Source organism: Chiloscyllium plagiosum, chromosome 30, assembly GCF_004010195.1.
Source record: "Chiloscyllium plagiosum isolate BGI_BamShark_2017 chromosome 30, ASM401019v2, whole genome shotgun sequence".
Taxonomy (NCBI): Eukaryota; Metazoa; Chordata; class Chondrichthyes; order Orectolobiformes; family Hemiscylliidae; genus Chiloscyllium; species Chiloscyllium plagiosum.
Window position 1 is genome coordinate 3194835 of NC_057739.1, and position 20772 is coordinate 3215606.

At 42.1% G+C, this 20772-nt stretch overlaps 1 protein-coding gene across 3 annotated transcripts in view; it reads right to left on the reverse strand.

Annotated features, from left to right (window-relative positions):
- The window catches only part of LOC122564706 (tubulin beta chain-like), a 64693-nt gene extending 44517 nt beyond the window's left edge, over window positions 1-20176 (reverse strand). Inside the window, exon 1 of one of the 3 annotated variants that reach the window (XM_043719822.1) lies at window positions 18711-20176. In XM_043719822.1, the coding sequence (XP_043575757.1) occupies window positions 18711-18767 (57 nt within the window). In that variant the 5' untranslated portion in view covers window positions 18768-20176. Of the gene's footprint in view, window positions 1-18311 lie in introns of all 3 variants that reach the window. The other 2 variants (XM_043719824.1, XM_043719823.1) reach the window with 2 other exon arrangements.
- Window positions 20177-20772: the final 596 nt, after the last annotated feature.

The following is a 20772-nucleotide window of genomic DNA, read 5'->3' on the forward strand; positions in this document are numbered from 1 at the left end:
CACCCTCCTCATTCCTGAAGGGCTTATGCCCAAAACGTCGATTCTTCTGCTCCTTGGATGCTGCCTGACCTGCTGCACTTTTCCAGTAACACATTTTTCAGCTCAACCATATCGATCACCAAGATCTCTTACTCAGAAAGCTCATGTGTCTCTACGTAACCCACATCCAGCTTTCTCAATGTCATCTTTCTTGGCCCTCTATCTTTCAGAAATCCAGATTGTTCAAAACCCCGCTTCCCATATCTTGTCTTGCACAATCAATAATTCTTCCCAATTTGCACTGGTTTACTCTTCCATTATTTTATTTGGTTTTCTTCCTTCTATCCCTTTATTTGCTTTCCTCTTTATCCTCTTGAACCTGTCTTGTGTCCTTTGATTTATCCCTCTCAGGTACTCTACCCTCTCAAAATCCTATAGCATCCCTCCTTCCTCTTCTACAATGATGAAATTTTGAAATTGAGTTGTTGCTAAACCAGAAGTCATGTAGATCAGTGAGCCCAGGGACAGCAACACAGGAGTAGCAGTAGGCCATTCAGCCAACCAAGCCTGCTCTGCCATTCAGTTAGATCAGAGGAGAAAGTGAGGACCGCAGATGCTGGAGAGACAGAGTCAAAATGGTGGTGTTGGAAAAGCACAGCAGGTCGGGCAGTATCCGAGGAGCAGGAGAGTCAATGTTTCAGGCAAAAGCCTTTCATCGGGAATGTGGAAGGGGAAAAGAGATGGGAGATAAATGGAGGGGGAGTGGTGGGAAGGGAGTAGGTGGAAATGGGTTAGGGGTCATTTGTGAGGGGCTGGTGGGGAGAATGGAGCAGATAGGTGGGAAGGGACTTGGACAGTTCAAGAGGTCAGTGTCTAATTGGAGGAGTAGATCAGAGATAAGGTGGGGGAGTGGGGTGGGTGAAATTTGGAAACTTATGATGTCGATATTGATACCATGAAGTTGAGGGGTACCAAGGCAGAACATGAGGCATTCTTCCTTCAGTTGGCAGATGGCTTATCATCTACCCCAACGTCCCTTTTCTGTGTTATCCCTTATCTTTTTATTCATTCACAAGATGGGGCATCAATGTCGCAGCAAGTGTTTCTTGCCAATGAAATAATTGTGGTGGTAAGGTGCCTTCTTGAACCACAGTATTTCACATTATTGTTCTACCTATAGTGCTGTTAATGAGGAGGTTTCAGGATACTTACCCAGGGACATTGAGGACAGAGATGTATTTCCAGGTCAGGATGTTATGTGGCTTGGAACAAAATCTTTAGGTATGGTGTTCCCATGTATCTGCTGCCCTTAATTCTTTATATCTCTAATCTTGAAATATTGATTTCTTGTAAACACGTTCAGTGATTGATTCCACAAACCTTGGGGATAGCAAATTCCAAGGATTCACCACCCTCAGTGAAGAAATTTCTCCTCATCCCAGTATTAGAATAATTTGCCACTTATCCTTAGATTGTCTTTTGGTTCTAGTCACCAGCCATATCCTACCCCCATCCATCTTGTTACAGCCTGCAAGACGTTAGTATGCCAGAACAATTGAAATTCTAGGAATACAGAGCGAGACACCTCAACCTCTACTCAGAAAACAACAGTCTGTTCTCGTATAACGCAGTAGTTGTGTTCTCGAGCAACCTCGTGTTATAGAAAATCACGCAATAGAAATAACAGGGCCTATGGGAAAAACAGTTTTGGTGGGTCAACCCCTAACCATATCAGTAAAAATCAAACCAAAAATAGTAGTTAGCCAAACACAAATGATAGCACAGTCTAAGTAAATATTAATAGCATATATTTTAATGAAATAATATTAAATTTATTGTAAGGGTTTAAGGGGTTTGAGTTTGTTACAGTACTGTATTAAGACAGGGGCTGAGGGTTATCATCATTACTTTCAGGTGCAGTTCTGGATTCAGGGTTATGACAAAAGAAAATATTTAGTGCAGAGGTGGATGGCTGTGGTTTACTGTCCTCAAGACTGTTTCTTGCAGGTTGGCTTAAAAAAAGGGAACCAGTGTTTGCTGCTTTGCATCTTTCTTCTTTCATGAAGAAGCTGGTCATAGGGTGTAAGACATTCTGCCAGGAACTGCTATCCTGCTGCACTCTTCATTGTCTTCTAAGAGCTGCAACTGCTTCTCAACTTCCCTCAAGATAAAAGACAAACAGAAGTGGAAATTTCTCGTGGTGCTGCATCCTGGCCTACTTCATCTTCATCTTGAGCTTCAATTCCCCCTGCAGCAACAAGTTGTTGTAGATCAGTCTCAACTTGTACAAATCCAGCTTGCTTTGCAACAGTGACACAATGTTCTTTGATTGTTGGAAGCTCCTCTGATGGTTCAACGCCTTTAAAATCATGAAGAAAATCTGGGAGAAGCTTCCACCAAATTGCATGCAAGTAGGCCTTACTGACATCATCCCAGGCCGCCTCAATGACGTTAATGGCATTCTTAATGTTAGAGCTCTTCCAAAATTGAAGAACACTGTTCTCATTAGCTCCCTCAGTAGCTGCAATCAACTTCCTGACTGTGCGCCTTAAATAATAAGCTTTAAAAGCTGCTATTGCATCCTGGTACATGGGTTGAATGAGAGAGGTTGTGTTCGGAGGTAGAAATAGCACTTTGATGTTTTCAGGAAGTTCACCAATGGTGGGAGGATGGCTTGGTGCATTGTCCAGAATGAGGAGAATCTTGAAACACAGACATTTCCTCCTGCAACAATTTCTAAACATATCCTCAAAAACATCAACAATAAGGTCAGGAAGAATTTGCCCTGTCATCCAACCTCTTTTGCTTGACCTGAAGTAAACACCTTGAGTGGACTTAAGGTAACCAGGGATGGAATTGCATAATAGCCAGCAGGAGTTCAGTTTTAAAAAAATCATTCTCCAATTCACCAATCACGTTACAACCAAATTGCATTGACAAAACACGCATTATAGGAGAACAACCAGTACCACTGTCCCAGGGATCAGCTGGTGAACCTCCGTCACATTCCCTCTTTGCCAAATACCACTACTTAGGTAAGGAGATCAAAACTATACACAATACTCTCAATAGTTTCTCCAAGGTTCTCTACAGCTGCAGCAATATTTATTTTTGTCCTCAAATTCCTTCCAATGAAGGCCAATATACCATGCCTTTCTAATTGCTTGCTGCACTGCTCTTAGTGACTCATGTACAAGCTCACCAGGTCATTTTGGACACTAGCATTTACCACCTCTCATCATTTAAAATCTGCCTTGCATTTTTTCTAAAGTGAAAAACTTCACTTGTTCACATTACACTCCATCTGCCATGTTCTTGCCAATTTCCTTAGCCTGGCAATGACCATTTGTAACATCCTTGTATCTTCCTCACAACTCTCATTCCCACCTAGTTTTGTGTCATCAGCAAATTTGGAAATACTACATCTGGAACCTATATCCAAATCACTGAACAGCTGTGGCTCCAGCATTGATCCTTTAGGTAACAACCAGTTTCAGCCTGCAATCTTCACAATGACCTAGTTAATCTTACTCTGTTTTATGACAGTTAATTCTCAACCCATTCCAGTAGATTGTTGCAATCCTAGGTGTTCTAATGTTGGGTACACTAACCTCCCATGTTAAACCTTGTCAAAGCCTTCTGAAAATCCAAATCCATTAGCTCTCCTTCATCTCTCATGCAAGTATTATCCTCATAAGCTCAGACAGATTTATCAAACATCATTTCGCTTTCCTACATTCATGTTGACATTTCTATACTGTTGAGATGGTCTTTATTTTTCTTTTGGTTTGGAGTTGAGAGTTGCAGTTGAGAACTGAACTTTGAACAGCAACTCCTTTTTTAAAAAAAGGAAAATATAAAAGACAGGTTTGCTGTTGGGAATTGACCTGGAAAGATAATGCAGCTTAAGTACTGCTCTCAGAACACTACAGAGAGGCTAACACTAACATGTGGTTCATGCTCAAGGATTGGTAGCTGGTTGGATGTTGAATTGGTCAATCAAGAGAGGACTGTGCTGGCCAATCAACCACAGAGAATAATGAAAAACAAAGAAACCAAAAGGTGAACTGGTTTTAACAGGGATTTTGGGCAGGAGACAGTGTTACTTTTGAAATTGCACATCTTTTTTCTGGTTTTGCCCTTTCTAGATGTTCTCCAGTTATTCGAAATCCTGAGAGGAGAACCTCTGTCTTTAAAAAAAGGATGTCTCCAGAGGTCTGCAGAAGCTGTTTGCATTGACCGATGGCTTAAGAATTCAAGCAAGATGCAATCCTATGTGCCTATAAAATAACTCATTGGATTTCAAGAGGGTTTGGTACTCATCACTGAAATGGTTATTGATTTGGCAACGTGCAATTCTTTTTTAAAAATTTCTCTCTTAACCATGTCTATCAATCAGTGTGGGAGTGGGCTTTGGTGAACAAAGATGATTGGGTTTACATCATAGACATTTATTAGGTTGCCTTGTAGTTCATCTGCCTTCTGCTAAACCTGCATTTTTATCAATAAATTGTTAATTTTTGTTCAAGTTGTAAATTTGGTATCCAAGATCGTTTATTTGCAGAGTCTGATTAGGAACAATTGAATGTTTTAATTTCACTGCATTGTAAATCCAGTGTGAGTTTGATTTGTTCTGGTTTGCTATCCCTATGACGCAATGCTATTCCTGACATCAAACGGACAGATCTGTAGTTCCCCATTTTCTGTCTTGAGTTATATTTTGCTATTTTCTAGACTATAGGAAACTTTCAATCAATGGAATTTTTAAAAATGATAACCGCCAAGGTAGGTACCATCTCGATAGACATCACTTTCAATATTCTGGAAAGGTTTATCAGTCTTCAAACCAGTCATTTTTTTTTAAAGTGCTAACTCTTTATTCATATAACATTTTCCCTAGCATTTGTGGGAAGTTTCCTTTATCTTCCTTCATGGAGACAAAGTAATAGTGTAAATTTCTCCATTTCCCTATAATTAGGTGAAAGGGATTTAGCGTTAACTAGAAGCCCAGTAGTGGGATTTTGATTAATCTCACATTTATGGTGGGTAGAATAAGGGAGGCCAGATGTATACTGAAATCCAGAAACAATAAAAGGTCCTGATCTCACATTACTCTACTCTAACTGCCTCATGCATTCTTTGAGCACACCTTGCCATGAAACCCCATCTCCCACTATTCCCTCTAAAGTACTGACATCTAAGTTCTCTCTGTTCCCTCCCGGTTTTCCATATTAGGCAAGAGTAAATTTTCTCAAGTACTGCTCCACCTTTATAAATCTGCCACTATCACTCTTCCACTCCTGAATAAATTAATCTTTTACTCCACCATTCTTTATGAACTGTCATCCCATTTCCGAAGTTCCTGTGCTCTCCTTCCACATCCGACAGAAAATTACCTGTACTTCCACAAATGTCATTACTGTATCCATTGCACCCAATGTGGTCTCCTCTACATCGGGGAGACAGGATGCCAACTTGCGGATAGTTTCAGAGAACGTCTCTGGGACACCCGCACCAATCGATCCCGCCGCCCCATGGCTGAATACTTCAATTCCCCCTCCCACTCCACTAAAGACATGCAGGTCCTGGGCCTCCTCCATTGCCAAACCCTTACCACCCAAAGCCTGGAGGAAGAGCACCTCATCTTCCGCGATTGGACCCTGCAACCACACAGGATTAATGTGGATTTCACCAGTTTCCTCATTTCCTCTCCCCCACCTTATCCCAGTCCCAATCCTCCAACTCAGCACTGCCCTCTTGAACTGTCCATAGTCTTTCCCATCTATCCGCTCCACCTTCCTCTCTGTTCTATCACCTTCTCCCCCACCTTCATCTACCTTCCCCCAGCCCCCCAGCCCTCAACCTCATTCCTGATGAAGGACTTATGCCCGAAATGTCAATTCTCCTGCTCCTCGGATCTGCTGTGCTTTTCCAGGCCCACACTCTCAACTCCTTGAACATTTTGTCAAACACATCATTTCTTTCATGCCTTCCATTCTCAATCAGATGGCTCATCAGACATCCACTAATGGATGAGAAGTAGTTTTGTCTGGGACAATCAAAAGCATGGTTTTAAGTGCTTGCTACCAATTCTATTCCACGGTTATTGACTCCACGCTCTCTCTGGTACCTGTTAGAGGCTGAACCAGACGGTTTTCAATTTTTGTGCCATATCTATTTTGGGGTCAAACTTTCAGCCACATCCAAGCCATCCCTAAAACTGTCCATTCCCACAAATGTAATATCATTTAATGCTGTTCTGCCTCAACTAATCATACATTGGTTATCTCTGGAGTTGACACACACAATATTAGCTGGTCTCCCACATTCTTACCCTTCATAAATGCGAGGTTTAATCTGCTGTCAGAGTCCTATTTCACACCAGTCCCATTTGCCAGTCCATGCCCACTAATCTTTAAAATTCTCAGCCTCATTTTCAAAGCCATCCATGACCACATCTATTCCTATCCCTTATCTCCTTTCTCCACCAATTACTCTTTGAGACATCTGCACTGCTTCAATTCCAGCCTCTCGCATATCTTCAGTTTTGAATTTGTCCACCAGTGATGGCTCTGCCATTAACTGCTAAACCCCTAAGCTCTGGAATTCCTTCCATAAACCTCTCCTCTTCTTTCTCTGTCAGTTGCTCCTTAAAAACTGCCCGAGACTAACTTTTTGTTCATTTGCTTCATTATCTTATGTAATCTTGTTTCATAATCCTCCTGTCTATGCTAGTGACCTTCTACAGTCTAACATCCCTAGCCAAGTTAAAAATCACACAACACTAGGTTATAATCCTTCATCAACTCCACCTGATGAAGGAGCGTCGCTCTGAAAGCTAGTGTGCTTCCAATTAAACGTGTTGGACTATAACCTGGTGTTGTGTAATTTTTAACTTTGTACACCCCAGTCCAACACCGGCATCTCCAAATCATCCCTAGCCAAGATTCAGATACTTCAAAATCCATTTCTTTAATCTGTATTCCTTTTGTGGTAAAGTATTTTGTGTGGTTACTAAAAGGCATTTTTCAACCCCATTTATTATGTACACTGTGCTACACTTGACCTTCTAATTAACATTTTTAAAAAGGTGTCCACTGTGATGAACATGACTCTCATAACTTACTTGCACCATCCATAAATCTTTATTTCAATACTTTAAATTCAAGTACTGAAAATAATCAAGTGATAGGCTTCCAGTTGATGTTTGTTTTATTGCTAAAAGATTGATCTAAAAGATAAGGGACTCATTTGTGTGGGGACATTGGTGATACTGGAATTGTTCTATTTTGATAGAATTTGGAAAGGTGACTAAAGGGCTAATTTGATGAACTATACAGGGATAAACAGTTTCCCAAAGCAGGAAGGTCAGGAACCAGCAGTAACTGATAAAAACCCCAGGAGGGTTTAAACTAGTGTGGCAGGGCAATGGGAACTGGAGCAGCAGGTCATTGGGGATAAGCTTACTAAGAGGAAGAACAGACAGGGAGAGATTGCTGAGCTCAGCAGAATTGAAGGCTTGGACTGTATTTGTTTCAATGCAAGAAAACAGACAACACAGATGAAATTAGAGCCTGGATTAATGCATGCAATTATGGTGTTGCTATCACAGAGACATGGTTGAAAGAGGGACAGGATTGGCAGCTGAATGTTCCAGGATGTTTTAGACAAGGCAGAGGAGGAAGCAAAAGAGGTGGGCGAGTTGCTTACTGGTTAGGGAGCATATTACAGAGGTGTTGAGGGAAGACATCCTGGAGGGATCTTGCAGTATGGCATTGTGGATAGAGCTCAGGAGTAGGAGTGCAAACACAATGCTGGGATTGTACTACAGACCTCCCAGCTGCAAGCAGGAGATAGAGAAAGAGATATGTAGTCAGATTCTGGAAAGATATGACAGTAACAGGGTTGCTGTGGTGGGTGATTTTAATTTCCCCATATTGACTGGGACTCTCCTAGTGCCAAGCGTTTGTATGGGGAGCAATTTGTAGGAGGGTTTTTTGAAACAGTATGTGGATAGTCCAATGAGGGAGGGGGCCATACTGGACCTGGTATTGGGAAATGAGCCCAATAAGCATAATGAGCCTAATTTTTCTTTGTGATCAAATTTTCAGTGGGGAAACATTTTGGGAATAGAGTCATAGAGTAATACGGCATGGAAATAGGCCCTTTGGCCCAAATTGGTCCATGCTGACTGTGGTGCCAGCTCAGCTGGTTCCAATTACCAGCATTTGATCTATATTCCTCTCGACTCTTCCCACCCATTTACCTATCCAAATGTTTAAATGCTGCTTTTGTATCTGCCTCAACCACTTTCTCTGGCAGCCCATTCCATAGACGGTCCACTCCCTGCATGAAGAACATAATGTTTCAACTCCTATACTCAAAGGTCTGAGCAATGAAGGCAAGTGTGCTAAAGGCCTTCTTAACCATCAATAGACAATATGTGTATGAGTAGGCCATTCTGCCCTTCAAGCCTGCACTACCATTCATTATGATCATGGCTGATCATCCTCAATCAGTATCCTGTTCCTGCCTTATCTCCATAACCCTTGATTCCACTATCCTTGAGAGCTCTATCCAACTCTTTCTTAAACGAATCCAGAGACTGGGCCTCCACTGCCTTCTGGGGCAGAGCATTCCACACACCCACCACTCTCTGGGTGAAGACGTTTCTCCTCATCTCTGTCCTAAATGGCCTACCCCTTATTTTTAAGCTGTGTCCTCTGGTTCGGGACTCGCCCATCAGCGGAAACATGTTTCCTGCCTCCAAAGTGTCCAATCCTTTAATAATCTCATATGTCTCAATCAGATCCCCTCTCAGTCTTCTAAACTCGGGTATACAAGCCCAGTCGCTCCAATCTTTCAACATAAGATAGTCCCGCCATTCCAGGAATTGATCTCGTGAACCTATGCTGCACTCCCTCAATAGCCAGAATGACTTTCCTCAAACTTGGAGACCAGAACTGCACACAGTACTCCAGGTGCGGTTTCACCAGGGCCCTGTATAGCTTCAGAAGAACCTCTTTGCTTCTATACTCAATCCCTCTTGTTATGAAGGCCAGCATGCTATTAGCTTTCTTCACTACCTACTGTACCTGCATGCTTGCCTTCATTGACTGGTGCTGAAAATGTGTTGCTGGAAAAGTGCAGCAGGTCAGGCAGCATCCAAGGAATAGGAGAATCGACGTTTCGGGCATAAGCCCTTCTAAACGTCGATTCTCCTGTTCCTTGGATGCTGCCGGACCTGCTGCGCTTTTCCAGCAACACATTTTCAGCTCTGATCTCCAGCATCTGCAGTCGTCACTTTTTCCTTCATTGACTGGTGTACAAGAACACCCAGATCTCTTTGTACTGCCCCTTTACCTAACTTGACTCCATCCTATCCATATGTGACGCAAACTTCAAAGAATTTTGTATCTGAACCCCAAGGTGTTTCTGTTCTACCACACTACCCAATGCCCTACTTTTAACTGTAAGAGGTCTGCCCTTGTTTGTTTTACCAAAATGCAATACCTCACAGAGTCCTACAAAATGGAGACAGGGCATTCAGCCCAAACTGATTCATGCCAACCAAAATCTCCATCCATGCTAACCCCATTTCCCTGCACTTGGCCCATATTATTCTAAACCATCCTGATCCATGTATATGTCCAAATGCCCTTAAATGTCATTAATATATCCACCTTAACCACTTTTGCTGGCAGCTCATTCCATATGTGTACCAACCCTCTGTGTAAAGAAATTGCCCCTAAGGTTCCCTTTTATTCTTTCCCCTCTAACCTTATACTGATGGTCTCCAACACTGGGAAAAAGACAGTGCATTCACCCTATCCAGGCCTCTCATGATCTTGTACACTTCTAGAAGGCCACCCCTCACCCTTCTGTGTTCTAAACTTCTAGCTTTTCCAACTTCTCCCTATAACTCAGACCCTTGAGTCCTGGCAACATCCTTGTAAATTTCTTCTGCACTCTTTCCAGTTTAATAACATCCTTCCTATAGCAAGGTGACCAAAACTGAACACAATACTCCAAATGCAGCCTCAACAACGTCATCTATAACTGCAACATAACTTGCCAACTTCTGTACTCAGTGCCCTGACTGATGAAGGCCAGTGTGCCAAAAGCCTTCTTTACTGCCCTGTCTACCTGTGACGCCACTTCCAGAGAACTGTGTATCTGAACTCAAAGGTCCTTCTATTCCACAACATTCCTTAAGGCCCTACCATTCACCATGAAGCTCCTACCTTGACTTGACTTTCCAAAATGCAAGACCTCATATTTATCGATATTGAAATCCATTTGCCATTTCCCAGCCCACTTCCCCAGCTGATCAAGGTCCTGCTGCAATTTCTGATAACCTTCCTCACTGTCCATGATACCACCTATTTTAGTGTCATCAGCAAACTTACTAATCATACCTTGGACATTTTCATTCAAATCTTTGATATAGATAGCAAATAGCTATGGGCCCAGTAATGACCTGAGGAACATACCTAGTCACAGGCCTCCAGTCTGACAAGCATCCTTCCACTATTACCCCTGCTTCCTACCATTCAAGCCACTTATGTATCTAATTTGCCAGCTCCCCAGGATTCCATGCGATCTAACCTTCCAGAGCAACCTCCCATGTAGAACCTTATCAAAGGCCTTACTGAAATCCATATAGACTACATCTACCACCTTGCCCTCATCGACCTTCCTGGTCACTTCATCAAAGAACTCTAACAAATCTGAGGTATGATCTCCCATGCACAAAGTCATGCTGACTACTCCTAATCAAACCCTGTCTTTCCAAATGCATGTACAGTGGAAATTCGATTATCTGAATGAGATGGGCGGGCACTATTTTGTTCGGATAATCGATTATTCAGAAAAAAATCGATCAAATTGCCCCTAACACATCCCCTGCCGCCACCCCATCCACTCCCGCCCCCGTCTCTGGGGCAGCTGGACTGCACACCAACAACAAGACTGCTGCTACTGCAGCTGCCTTTGTGGGCCAAGTCTCCAAATAGCACACAGCCACACACACAACTTTTTACTGCAAATTTTTGACAGGTTCCACGTTTGCCCTGCACAGGACAATGTTGGAGAGATTATTCTTGGGAAGCATGGAGTGGGTTAGGGTATACCCCTCTGTAGAACTCCAGGGAAAGTGTGGGGAGAGAGAGAGAGCGGGCAGAGGTCAGTCATTGGAGAGGGTGCCTGTTTAATTACTGCAACAAAAGACGCGATCACTGTTGGAAACACGTCTTTGACGTAATGTTTCTATCGGGACCTTGAGATCTCCTTCAGATAATCCAATTTTCGGATAATTGGTATTCGGATATTCGAGGTTCCACTCTATCTTATTTCTCAGAATCTTCTCAAGTAACTTATCCACCACAGACGTTAAGCTTACTGGTCTATCGTTCTCCGGTTTTTCTTTGCAGCCCTTCTTGAATAAGGGCTTAACATTTGCTACCCTCTAGTGTTCTGTGACCTCACCCATGGCTAATGATGATGCAAAAGTATCTGCCAGAGGCCCCGTAATTTCTTCTCTAGCCTCTTGCTGGGTTCTTGGTCAAGACCAGGAGATTTATCCACCTTCATAACATTCTAATACGTCCAACATCTCCTCTACTGTGATATGGACTATTCCCAAGACATCACCACTGACTTCCCCAAGTTCTAAAGTCTTCACGTCTTTCTCCACAGTAAACAGAGGAGAAATACTCATTGAGGACCTCACCCATTTCCAGCAGTTCTACACGTACTTTGGTCCTTGAAGGGTCCTGTTCTCTCTCTAGTTACTCTTTTTCCTTTATTATACTTAAAGAACCTCTTTGGATTCACCCTAATCTTCTCAGCTAAGGCTATGTTGTGCCCTGATTTCCTTCTTCAGTAAACTCCTGTAGCCCGTATAAACCTGCAGGGATTCCCTTGATCCCAGCTGCCTGTACCAGAGCCACGCCTCCCTTTTTTCTGGTCAAACTCTCAATTTCTTTCTCATCCAGTGTTCCCTGTTCCTGCCTACCTTGTCCTTCACCCTCACAGGAACATATAGACCTTGAACTCTAGCTATCTCTATAGGTCGAATGGTGACCATAATTCTAGAATTCTTTAGATACCTATAAGGACAAGGACAAGAGTGGACTTTGGATGAAAGTGCTAAATTGGGGGAAGGCTAACAAGAACCGAAATAGGTGAGAATTGGAGAATTGGAGGGTTAATCCACATCTGACACATGAAAGCCTTTTAAAGACCAGCTGATTAAGGCACCGTGAAAATGAAGGACTGGAATGACAGGATTCGGGAACTTTGGATGGCAAGGGAAGTTGTTAGTTTAGTCAAAAAGAAAAGGAAGCATATCTAAGGTCTAGGCAACTTAAAACAGATGAAGACCTTGAAGAACATAGAGGAAGTAGGAAGGAACTCAAATGGGGAGTTAGGACGACTAAAAGGGGCCATGAAATGTCCTTGGTCAACAGGATGGAATGCACTGAAGTAGACAAGTCCCCAGGGTCAGCCAAGATCCATCCCAGGATTCTGAGAGAGGCATGGGAGGTAATAGCTGGGGCCTTAACAGATAACTTTGCATCCTTTTTGGCCTCAGGTAAGGTTCCAGAGGACTGGAGAATGGAGAATGTTGTTCCTTTGTTTAAGAAGAGATAATCTGGGTAAATACAGGTCAGTGAGCCCGATATCAATGATCGGGAAGTTAATGAAGAAGTTGCTGAGAGACAGGATTCATTCACATTTGGAGGTGTATGGACTTGTTCATGATAGGCAACATGGGTTTGTGCAGGGAAGGTCATGCTCACCAACCTGATTGTTGTCAACTCCTCAAAAAAACTCAATGATGAGGAAAGGGCAGTGGATGTTGTCGACATGGACTTAGTAAGACATTTGATGAGGTACCTTATAACAGTCTGGTACAAAAGGTAGAGTCTCATGGATCCGGGGTGTACTGAATAGATAGATACAGAACTGGCTTGGTCATAGAACACAGACAGTAGTGGTGGAAGGGTGCTTTTTAGAATGGAGGTCAGCAACTACTGGTGTTCTGCAAGGTTTGTTCCACTGGGACCTTTATTGTTCATTATATAAACGATCTGGACAAAAAATGTAGGTGTCTGATGAGCAAATTTGCAGATGCCACCAAAATTTGTGGAGTTGCAGACAGTGAGGAGGTTTGTCTAAGGATAAAGTGGGATATAGATAGATTGCAGATTTGGGCACAGAAATGGCAGGTTGAATTTAATTCAGATAAATGCAAGGTGATGCATTTTGGAAGTTCAGATTCAGCTGCGAATTATATATGGCAGAACCCTTAGGAGCATTGGCATACAGAGGGATCTGGGCATACAGGTGCACAGATCCCTGAAAGTAGCAACACAGGTGGCTACGGTGGTCAAGAAAGCATACTGCACAGCCGGGGCATCGAATATAAAAGTTGGCAAGTTACGTTACAGCTGTACAAAACTTAGGCCACATTTGGAAATATTGCATGTAGTTCTGGTTGCCACACTTCCAGAAGGATGTGGATACTTTGCAGAGTGGGTTTAACCAGGATGTTACCTGGTCTGAGGGTTTTAGTTTTAAGGAGAGATTGGATAAACTTGCATTGTTATCACTGGAAAGACAGAAGCTGAGGGGCTGCCTGAGAGAGGCTTACAAAATTATGAGTGGCATAGATAGGGTAGAAAGTCAGAGGCATTATCCCAGAATGGAAATATCAATTTCAAGAAGGCACAGATTCAAGGTGATAGGAGGAATGTTTAGGAGCGAAGTGGGGGAATGCCTGGAACTCACTGTCAGTGAAGGTGGTGGAAGCAGGCACGTTAGCAACATTTAAGATCTATCTTGATAGACAAATGAATGGGAGGCAAACAGAGGGATAGAAACATTGTATGAGCAACAAGTAACGGGTCTAAATAAAGAGTAGGAATCAGCACAGGCTTGGTTGGCCATAGGACCTGTTCCTGTGCTGTATATTGTATTATTTATAATTACCAAAGAGCCAGGGGTAAAGAGGAAGAATTTGTTTTTGTTCTAAATGTAGAAAGTTGTAATCTGGAATGCCCCATCTAGTGGGGTGACAGTAGCAAATTCAACAATGACTTTCAATGGGATACTGTGTTCACACACTAAAACAAAACATAGAATAATGGAGAAAAGGGGATATTGGCAAACTGGATCGATCTTGCTAAGAGATAGCACAATGATCTCCCGTGCTGTACAATTCTCAGTGTGGTTCTGCCAAATCACATACTTCTGGACTGGGACAGTAAAAAAATGCCAAGCAGAGAAGCATAGGGCAATGATATTCTCCTGGAACCTTCCTCACCAACCAGCTCCAAACTAAACAAGATACCTTTAAATGTTATCAAACATCCAAAGGCATTTTACAGAAACATCAAAGCAAAATCTAACAAAAAGGTAGTCGGGGAGATGTAAAAACAGCTTGGTCAAAGGGAATATAAATACAAGCGCTATGTAAAAGGAACGGAAATCAAACTACTGCTCCTTAAAGCTACTCCACCAGACATTAAGATCATCACAGTATTGAAATCTTCAGAGCAAATCAACAAATAATACTAGAGGTTACAAAAGTAATAAAAAGGAGGAAACTTCAGACACCATATTTGAATGCACCTAGCATTCAAAATAAAATAGATGAACTAGTAGCACAAAGTAAGATTCACAAGTCTGATCTAGTAGCCATTACTGAGACGTGCCTACAGGATGACCAAGACTGGAATGTGAATACAAAGCATTTAGGAAGGACAGGAAGCTAGGAAATAATGGACAAGTGTCTCTGTTAATTAAAGATGGCTTTAGTACACCAGAGAGGGACAAGCTAAATTCAGGAAACCAGGAAGTAGAAGTGACTTGTAGACAAGATAGGGAATGATAATGGCAACAGGTCACTTGTGGGAGTTGTGGAGAGGCTCCCTACCAGGAGCCAATGGCAAGTCAGGGTATCAACAAATAAATCATTGGAGCTTCTGAAAAGGGTAAGAGATTAACATGGGAAATTTTATTGACTGAAACATTATGTTTTGTTTTAGTGTGTGAACCCAGTATCCCATTGAAAGTCACTGTTGAATTTGCTACTGTCACCCCACTAGACAGGGCATTCCAGATTAGAACTCTCTGCATTTAAAACAAAAAAAAAATTATCCCTCTTTACCCCTGGCTCTTTGGTAACTATGATAGGAAAAGCATCCGAGAGGAGTAATTCATTGAATGATTTTTGGGACAATTTCTAGACTAACATGTAATAGACTTGGTTTTGACCAATGAGGTAGGAATAATTGCTGACCTCAAAGTGAAAGCACCCTCAGGGATCATAATGAGTGAATTTTATACACCATTTAAGGGACAAAAGTGAGAGTCCTAGACTACTATTTTGAATTTAAACAAGGTTAATGAGGGCATAAAAGCTGAACTAATGAAACTGAACTAGCAAGTTAGGTTAAGAGATAGGTCAAGAAAGATGAAGTAGCTCACATTTTAAGGGATTATTCCAGAAAGTGTAGAACATACATATTCCAAAAATCAAGAAAAATTCTAATTTTAACGAGCTAGCAACCATAGCTAACTAAAAGAAAATCAAAGATAGTATCAAACGCAAGGAAAAGACATAATTCTACAAAGATATGTTGAAGTTCAGAATATTGGACAGAATTTAAAAACAGCATAGAATTACTCAATTCAACATGGCCTCAACATCACTTTCTCTCCTGCTCCCCATAACTCTGGACTCCCCTATAGTCAAAACAAAAAGTCTATCTCAGTTTCCACAACTTCTGAGGTACAAAATTCCAAAGATTGATGACCCCAAGGAGAGAATTTCCTCCAATATATGCATCTTAAATTGATGCATTGTTTTCCTGAACCTATGGTCCAAATTTTATTCCCCCACAAGGGTAAAGTTCAATTCAGTATCAAGCTCCCTCATGTTTCTATAATAGTCTCGAGTGAATCCACACCCAATCTTCCATCACAAAATGACAGACTCTCCCTGGAGTCAATCGAATGAATCTTCCCTGAATTACCCCAATGCAAAAGGAGCATCTTCCAAAAAAGACAAAACAAGATACAGCAAGGTTCTGGGATTCAGGGCATTGAAAATCACAGCTAATGTCACAGTCAGCAATGGCGGAGTGATTAAAATCAGGGATTTTAAAGAGGTCCAAATTGAATGAGGGCACATTTATCAAGGAGGTTGGTTAGCTCAATTTGGCAAGATTGCTAGTTTGCACTACAGAGCAATGCTAACAGCATGGGTTCAATTCCTGTCCTGGCTGAGGTTATTGTGAAGGTCCATCCAGCTCAACCTCTTTGCTTGTCTGAGGTATGGTGACCCTCAGGTTAAACCACCACCAGTCTTCTCTCTCTAATGATAGAGCAGCCCTATTGTCCAGTAAAACTAAGGCAACCAAAGGACATTATAAATAAAAGAAGGGAAGGGATCTAAAAACAAGATAATTTTAAAACCATAGGCCAATGGGACTTGGGTGATTATGGAAGAAGGCAGAAGAATTTTGGTTGATCCAAGGTTTAGAGGCCAAAATATGGGAGGATGCTTCTAAACCTTAGGCCAACTTGCCTTTGGAAAGAGTGAAATTTAGAGGCAAGAATATAAATGAAGGTTTTCACAGACAAATTGAGGCAAGCAGAGTCCGCAGAAGTTGCCAGCTGGAAAATAAATCTTAGCAATGGTGCTTATATATCAGAGGCTCATCTCAGGGCCAACTCCAACATAAAGATTGTGAACAGGGTGCCCAGTCACTAGAGAAAGGGATGGAGTTTTTAGCCAAGGAACATGTTTATGGCAGCATTGGAAGAGAGAAAATTTCTGTACGTCCACTGCTGGATGTCAGACAAACAATGCAATAAATTAGTGACAGTAGAGGAGTCAAGAGAGGTGGTGGTGAGCTTGAGCTGGGTGTTGTCACCAAGAGACAGCCTACATGAACAATAGAAGGGGGCCAAAGTTAGATCCTTCCAGGACATCAGAACTAACAGTAGAGGTGGTCATTGCAGTCCCATCAATCCATTCTCTCACTCTATCCTTGCAAGCTTATTTACTTCAATCAACCATCCAATTTCCATCCAAAAATCATTAATCAGCTGCAGTTCCATCTCCATGCAGACAACATTTGCTAAAATAAACATCTCACATTCATGCCTGCATCTCTCAAATACTTAAACTTTTGTACCCTGAGCCTTTGGGCCAACAAAACGAACTTTTCTTTGTCCACCTCATTTAAATTACTCAATCTTGCATACATCAAGGAGATTTCCCGTACAGATCCTTTCCTCCAAGGAGAGCAAGCCCAGCAATGTAACATTTCCAAACTAACATCCCCAAATTCCCTCTGCACCTTAATAGTTTTAGTTTCAACTTAAAGAGAGCTTCATAAACATTAAGCATAACTGCTCTGTGTCTGCACTGCTGACACTCCACTCAAGACCCCATGAGCAGTGCTAACTAATTTCTTAATATGCTTTACCACCTTCAAAGATCTAACTCATAAAGCAAATGTATTGATTGTTGTGAGAGTAGGAGATTGTAAATACATATCTGGTATGTGTAAGGTATAACTGACTACCTGTCACATTACATAGTAGATTAATATATCTACTAATCATTCTTAGAACAGGGCTTCTGGAAACTACTTTGCACTAAGTGAAATTTGAAATACTTTGCTTGAGGTTAACTGGTGCATTTGGTTTACGTACGGTACTTCCACTAGGAATCGGGAAATTCTCAGGTCACTCCCTACTGGCCATGGTAACATCAGCCAAGGTTTAGAGGACACTGAGTGTGTAAATAAACAGGGCTTCTGTTGAAGTATCTATCATTTATAAAAACTTAAGAAAACAATGTTTCTGCACCACACTGATGTGCCTTCTTCAAATGATATTTCCAGCATAGTTGTGTTAGTGCACTGCAATGGTTCAACACAAATTTTAAACCCTTACGATAAAGTAAAGGGGATGGTTTGACGGATGCCAAATGGCATATTACAGAGGTCTGGACTCAGACTAGAACCTTATACAGGTGGTTTAAATAGATAACAGAGGAAGTAGGCACCATTCCTTGGACCTCCACTCAAGCGTCACCCATCGTCTGCAAATATCCCAACACATTTTTTTTTAAAAGTACTTATCACATTCCACTGTATATTTTACGCTGATTCACTTGAAATGTTAATGCTTGACTACCACCACATTTTGGACTATACCGGTCCTTAAACAGCACTGATCCTGTGACAGAGCAGCTCTCCTTCAGCACTTGCTAACCCTCCGACAGTGTGACTGCCGTGTGGGGCATCTCCCTGAACATTTATCTGTCAGTCGTGCCCAAGTGAGGTTAGGTGGCTGGGAGGCCCTGCAGCCCGCGAAAGGAAGACTGGCGGAAGACACCCATCAGGCGGGAGATCGTGCCGCTACCACTGCACATGCGCCCTCGCCGGGAGGCGGAGCCAGCAGCACGCATGCGTGCCCGGACGGGGCAGCTGCCGCCCAGCACCTCGTCGTCTAACCGTCAGCCAGACACCCGAGTGGCCTCCACAAACAGGACATTCATCGGCACCGCTCTTCAGACCCGCACCGCTCGGGTCAATGGGCGTGAGTGTGGGGCATGTTCTGGGCGGGTCATGCCACGCCCTTGATTTCCTCACACTTCCACCCCTTCCCTAGAAGCCCTAATCCTGAGGTGGCTAACTTGTACAAACCTTGGCCCCGATCTGGTTGCCACACTGGCCCGCCTGAAGATGCACGATCTCTCGCATACCGAAAGCTCTGCCTAAACTACTCTAACCGGGAAAGCTGTTCGCTCAAATGAGCGGCCAACGATTGCAGTATTGTTTATGTACCGCTGCGTCATCGACACCTATTTTCTATTGGTCAATGCCCCCTGTCAATCAATAGTCACGCCTTCCTATTGGTCTAGTTCCGCGGGGGCGTTGACTTGATTAGTTTTGAGTACCTGTTGCCTGGTTACAGGTGCACCCAGGTCAGTCACAATAACTGCTGTGATTTCATAAAGTCCTTTTCATCATCTCATAAAACAATTCAACTGCCTCAGGGTTCAAATTCTCAAAACAAAATAAAATTCATCATTAGTTTGCATTTTTGGGAAGCTGCTAAAGATCTGACGTGTAAATGGTGCAGAGGGAAAGGTTTACTGATAACTCTCTGGTACTGACCACTGAACACAATTCTGATAGTTAACAGTTAAGAAGCAACCATGCCTGATGAAACATAACATTGAGCAAGGAGATTATGATGTCAGAGTTGCATATTAGTATGTGAATAGTATTGTTTCTTTTAGCTTATGTGAATGTTCATAATATGCCTGTACTATACATTAATTGCTCTAAATTGCATCAAGCATTTTAGCCTTGTCACTTTTATCCTTTTTTTGTTTGCTTTCCAGAACTATCTGGCACACAATATTTGCACCATATACAAATATTGGCCAGTGTGTGCAGTCTTTCTCCATTGACAATTCAGTTACTGAGGTGTATTATTTCAATACATGCTTAGTAAAGAACATTGAGTGTCTGCATATGAGCAGGAATTTGAGTTGCTTCCAGCTCATACCCTCACAGATCAGGTCATATGAATTACTATCTAAACTACCTTGCAATATGTGACTTCAATAAACAACATTGTAATGTGGCAACAAATAAAGAAATTGCTGGAAAAGCTCAGCAGGTCTGGCAGCATCTGTGGAGAGAAATCAGAGTAACATTTTGGGTCAGATAACCTTTCCTCAGAGTTCAAAAGTAGCAATTGAACAATTATCAGGTGTTTAGAATTCATGCAACTCTTTTTATAAATGTTGGTAAAGGCCTGGGCCAAGTCCCTACTGCTCCAGGGGTGTAATTCTGAATATGTAGATTAAAAAAATAAGTTAAATAAGAGGAAAAATGTTGTTAAAGGTTTGTGTAATGCAGTTTGAGTGTCCCTTGAACCAGGAGATCTGGGCTCAATCCCACCTGCTCCAGAAACAGACACTAAGATTGCCAAACAGATTGATTCGAAAAATACTAAAATGTTGCAATGTCTCTTGCCAGAATTGCATGTAATTTAATTGGAAACGTGGGCGATTTAGTGGGGGATGGGTGAAAATTACCATGGGTAATTTAATGATGGAAATAAAAACATTCAATTGAAAGTAAAGGCACTTTTGGTTTGTTGACAATGTCCTTTTTACTTGCCAAGATTTTCTTCACTTCTTCTACATAGAATCGTAAAATCCTGAGTGTGTGGAAACAGGCCCTTCGGCCCAACAAGTCCACACCGACCCTCTGAAGAGTAAACCACCCAGATCCATTCCCCTACTGTACTACTCTACATTTTACCTCTGACTAATGCACCTAACCTACACATTCCTGAACACTATGGGCAATTTAGCTTGGCCAATTTACCTGACCTGCACATCTTTGGATTGTGGGAGGAAACCCACACAGAAAAGGGGAGAATATGCAAACTCCACACAGTCGGTTGCCCGAGGCTGGAATCAAACCTGAGTGACTGGCGCTGTGAGGTAGCAGTACTAACCACTGAGCCAACATGACAGCCCCCTTCTCCAAATTATTTTCACTTCTTTGCAAAAGGAACAAGTGATTGGTACCCTAACTGCAAAATCTCTTAGTTACAGCAATCAGTAAGGGAAAATAAAATGGCTTTTCACCTATTTTACATATTTATCTCTCGTTTGTAACCCTTATCACTGCTTTTGTTGTTTGCTGTCAGCACTATCACAGTACATCGCACTTGCTTCTCATC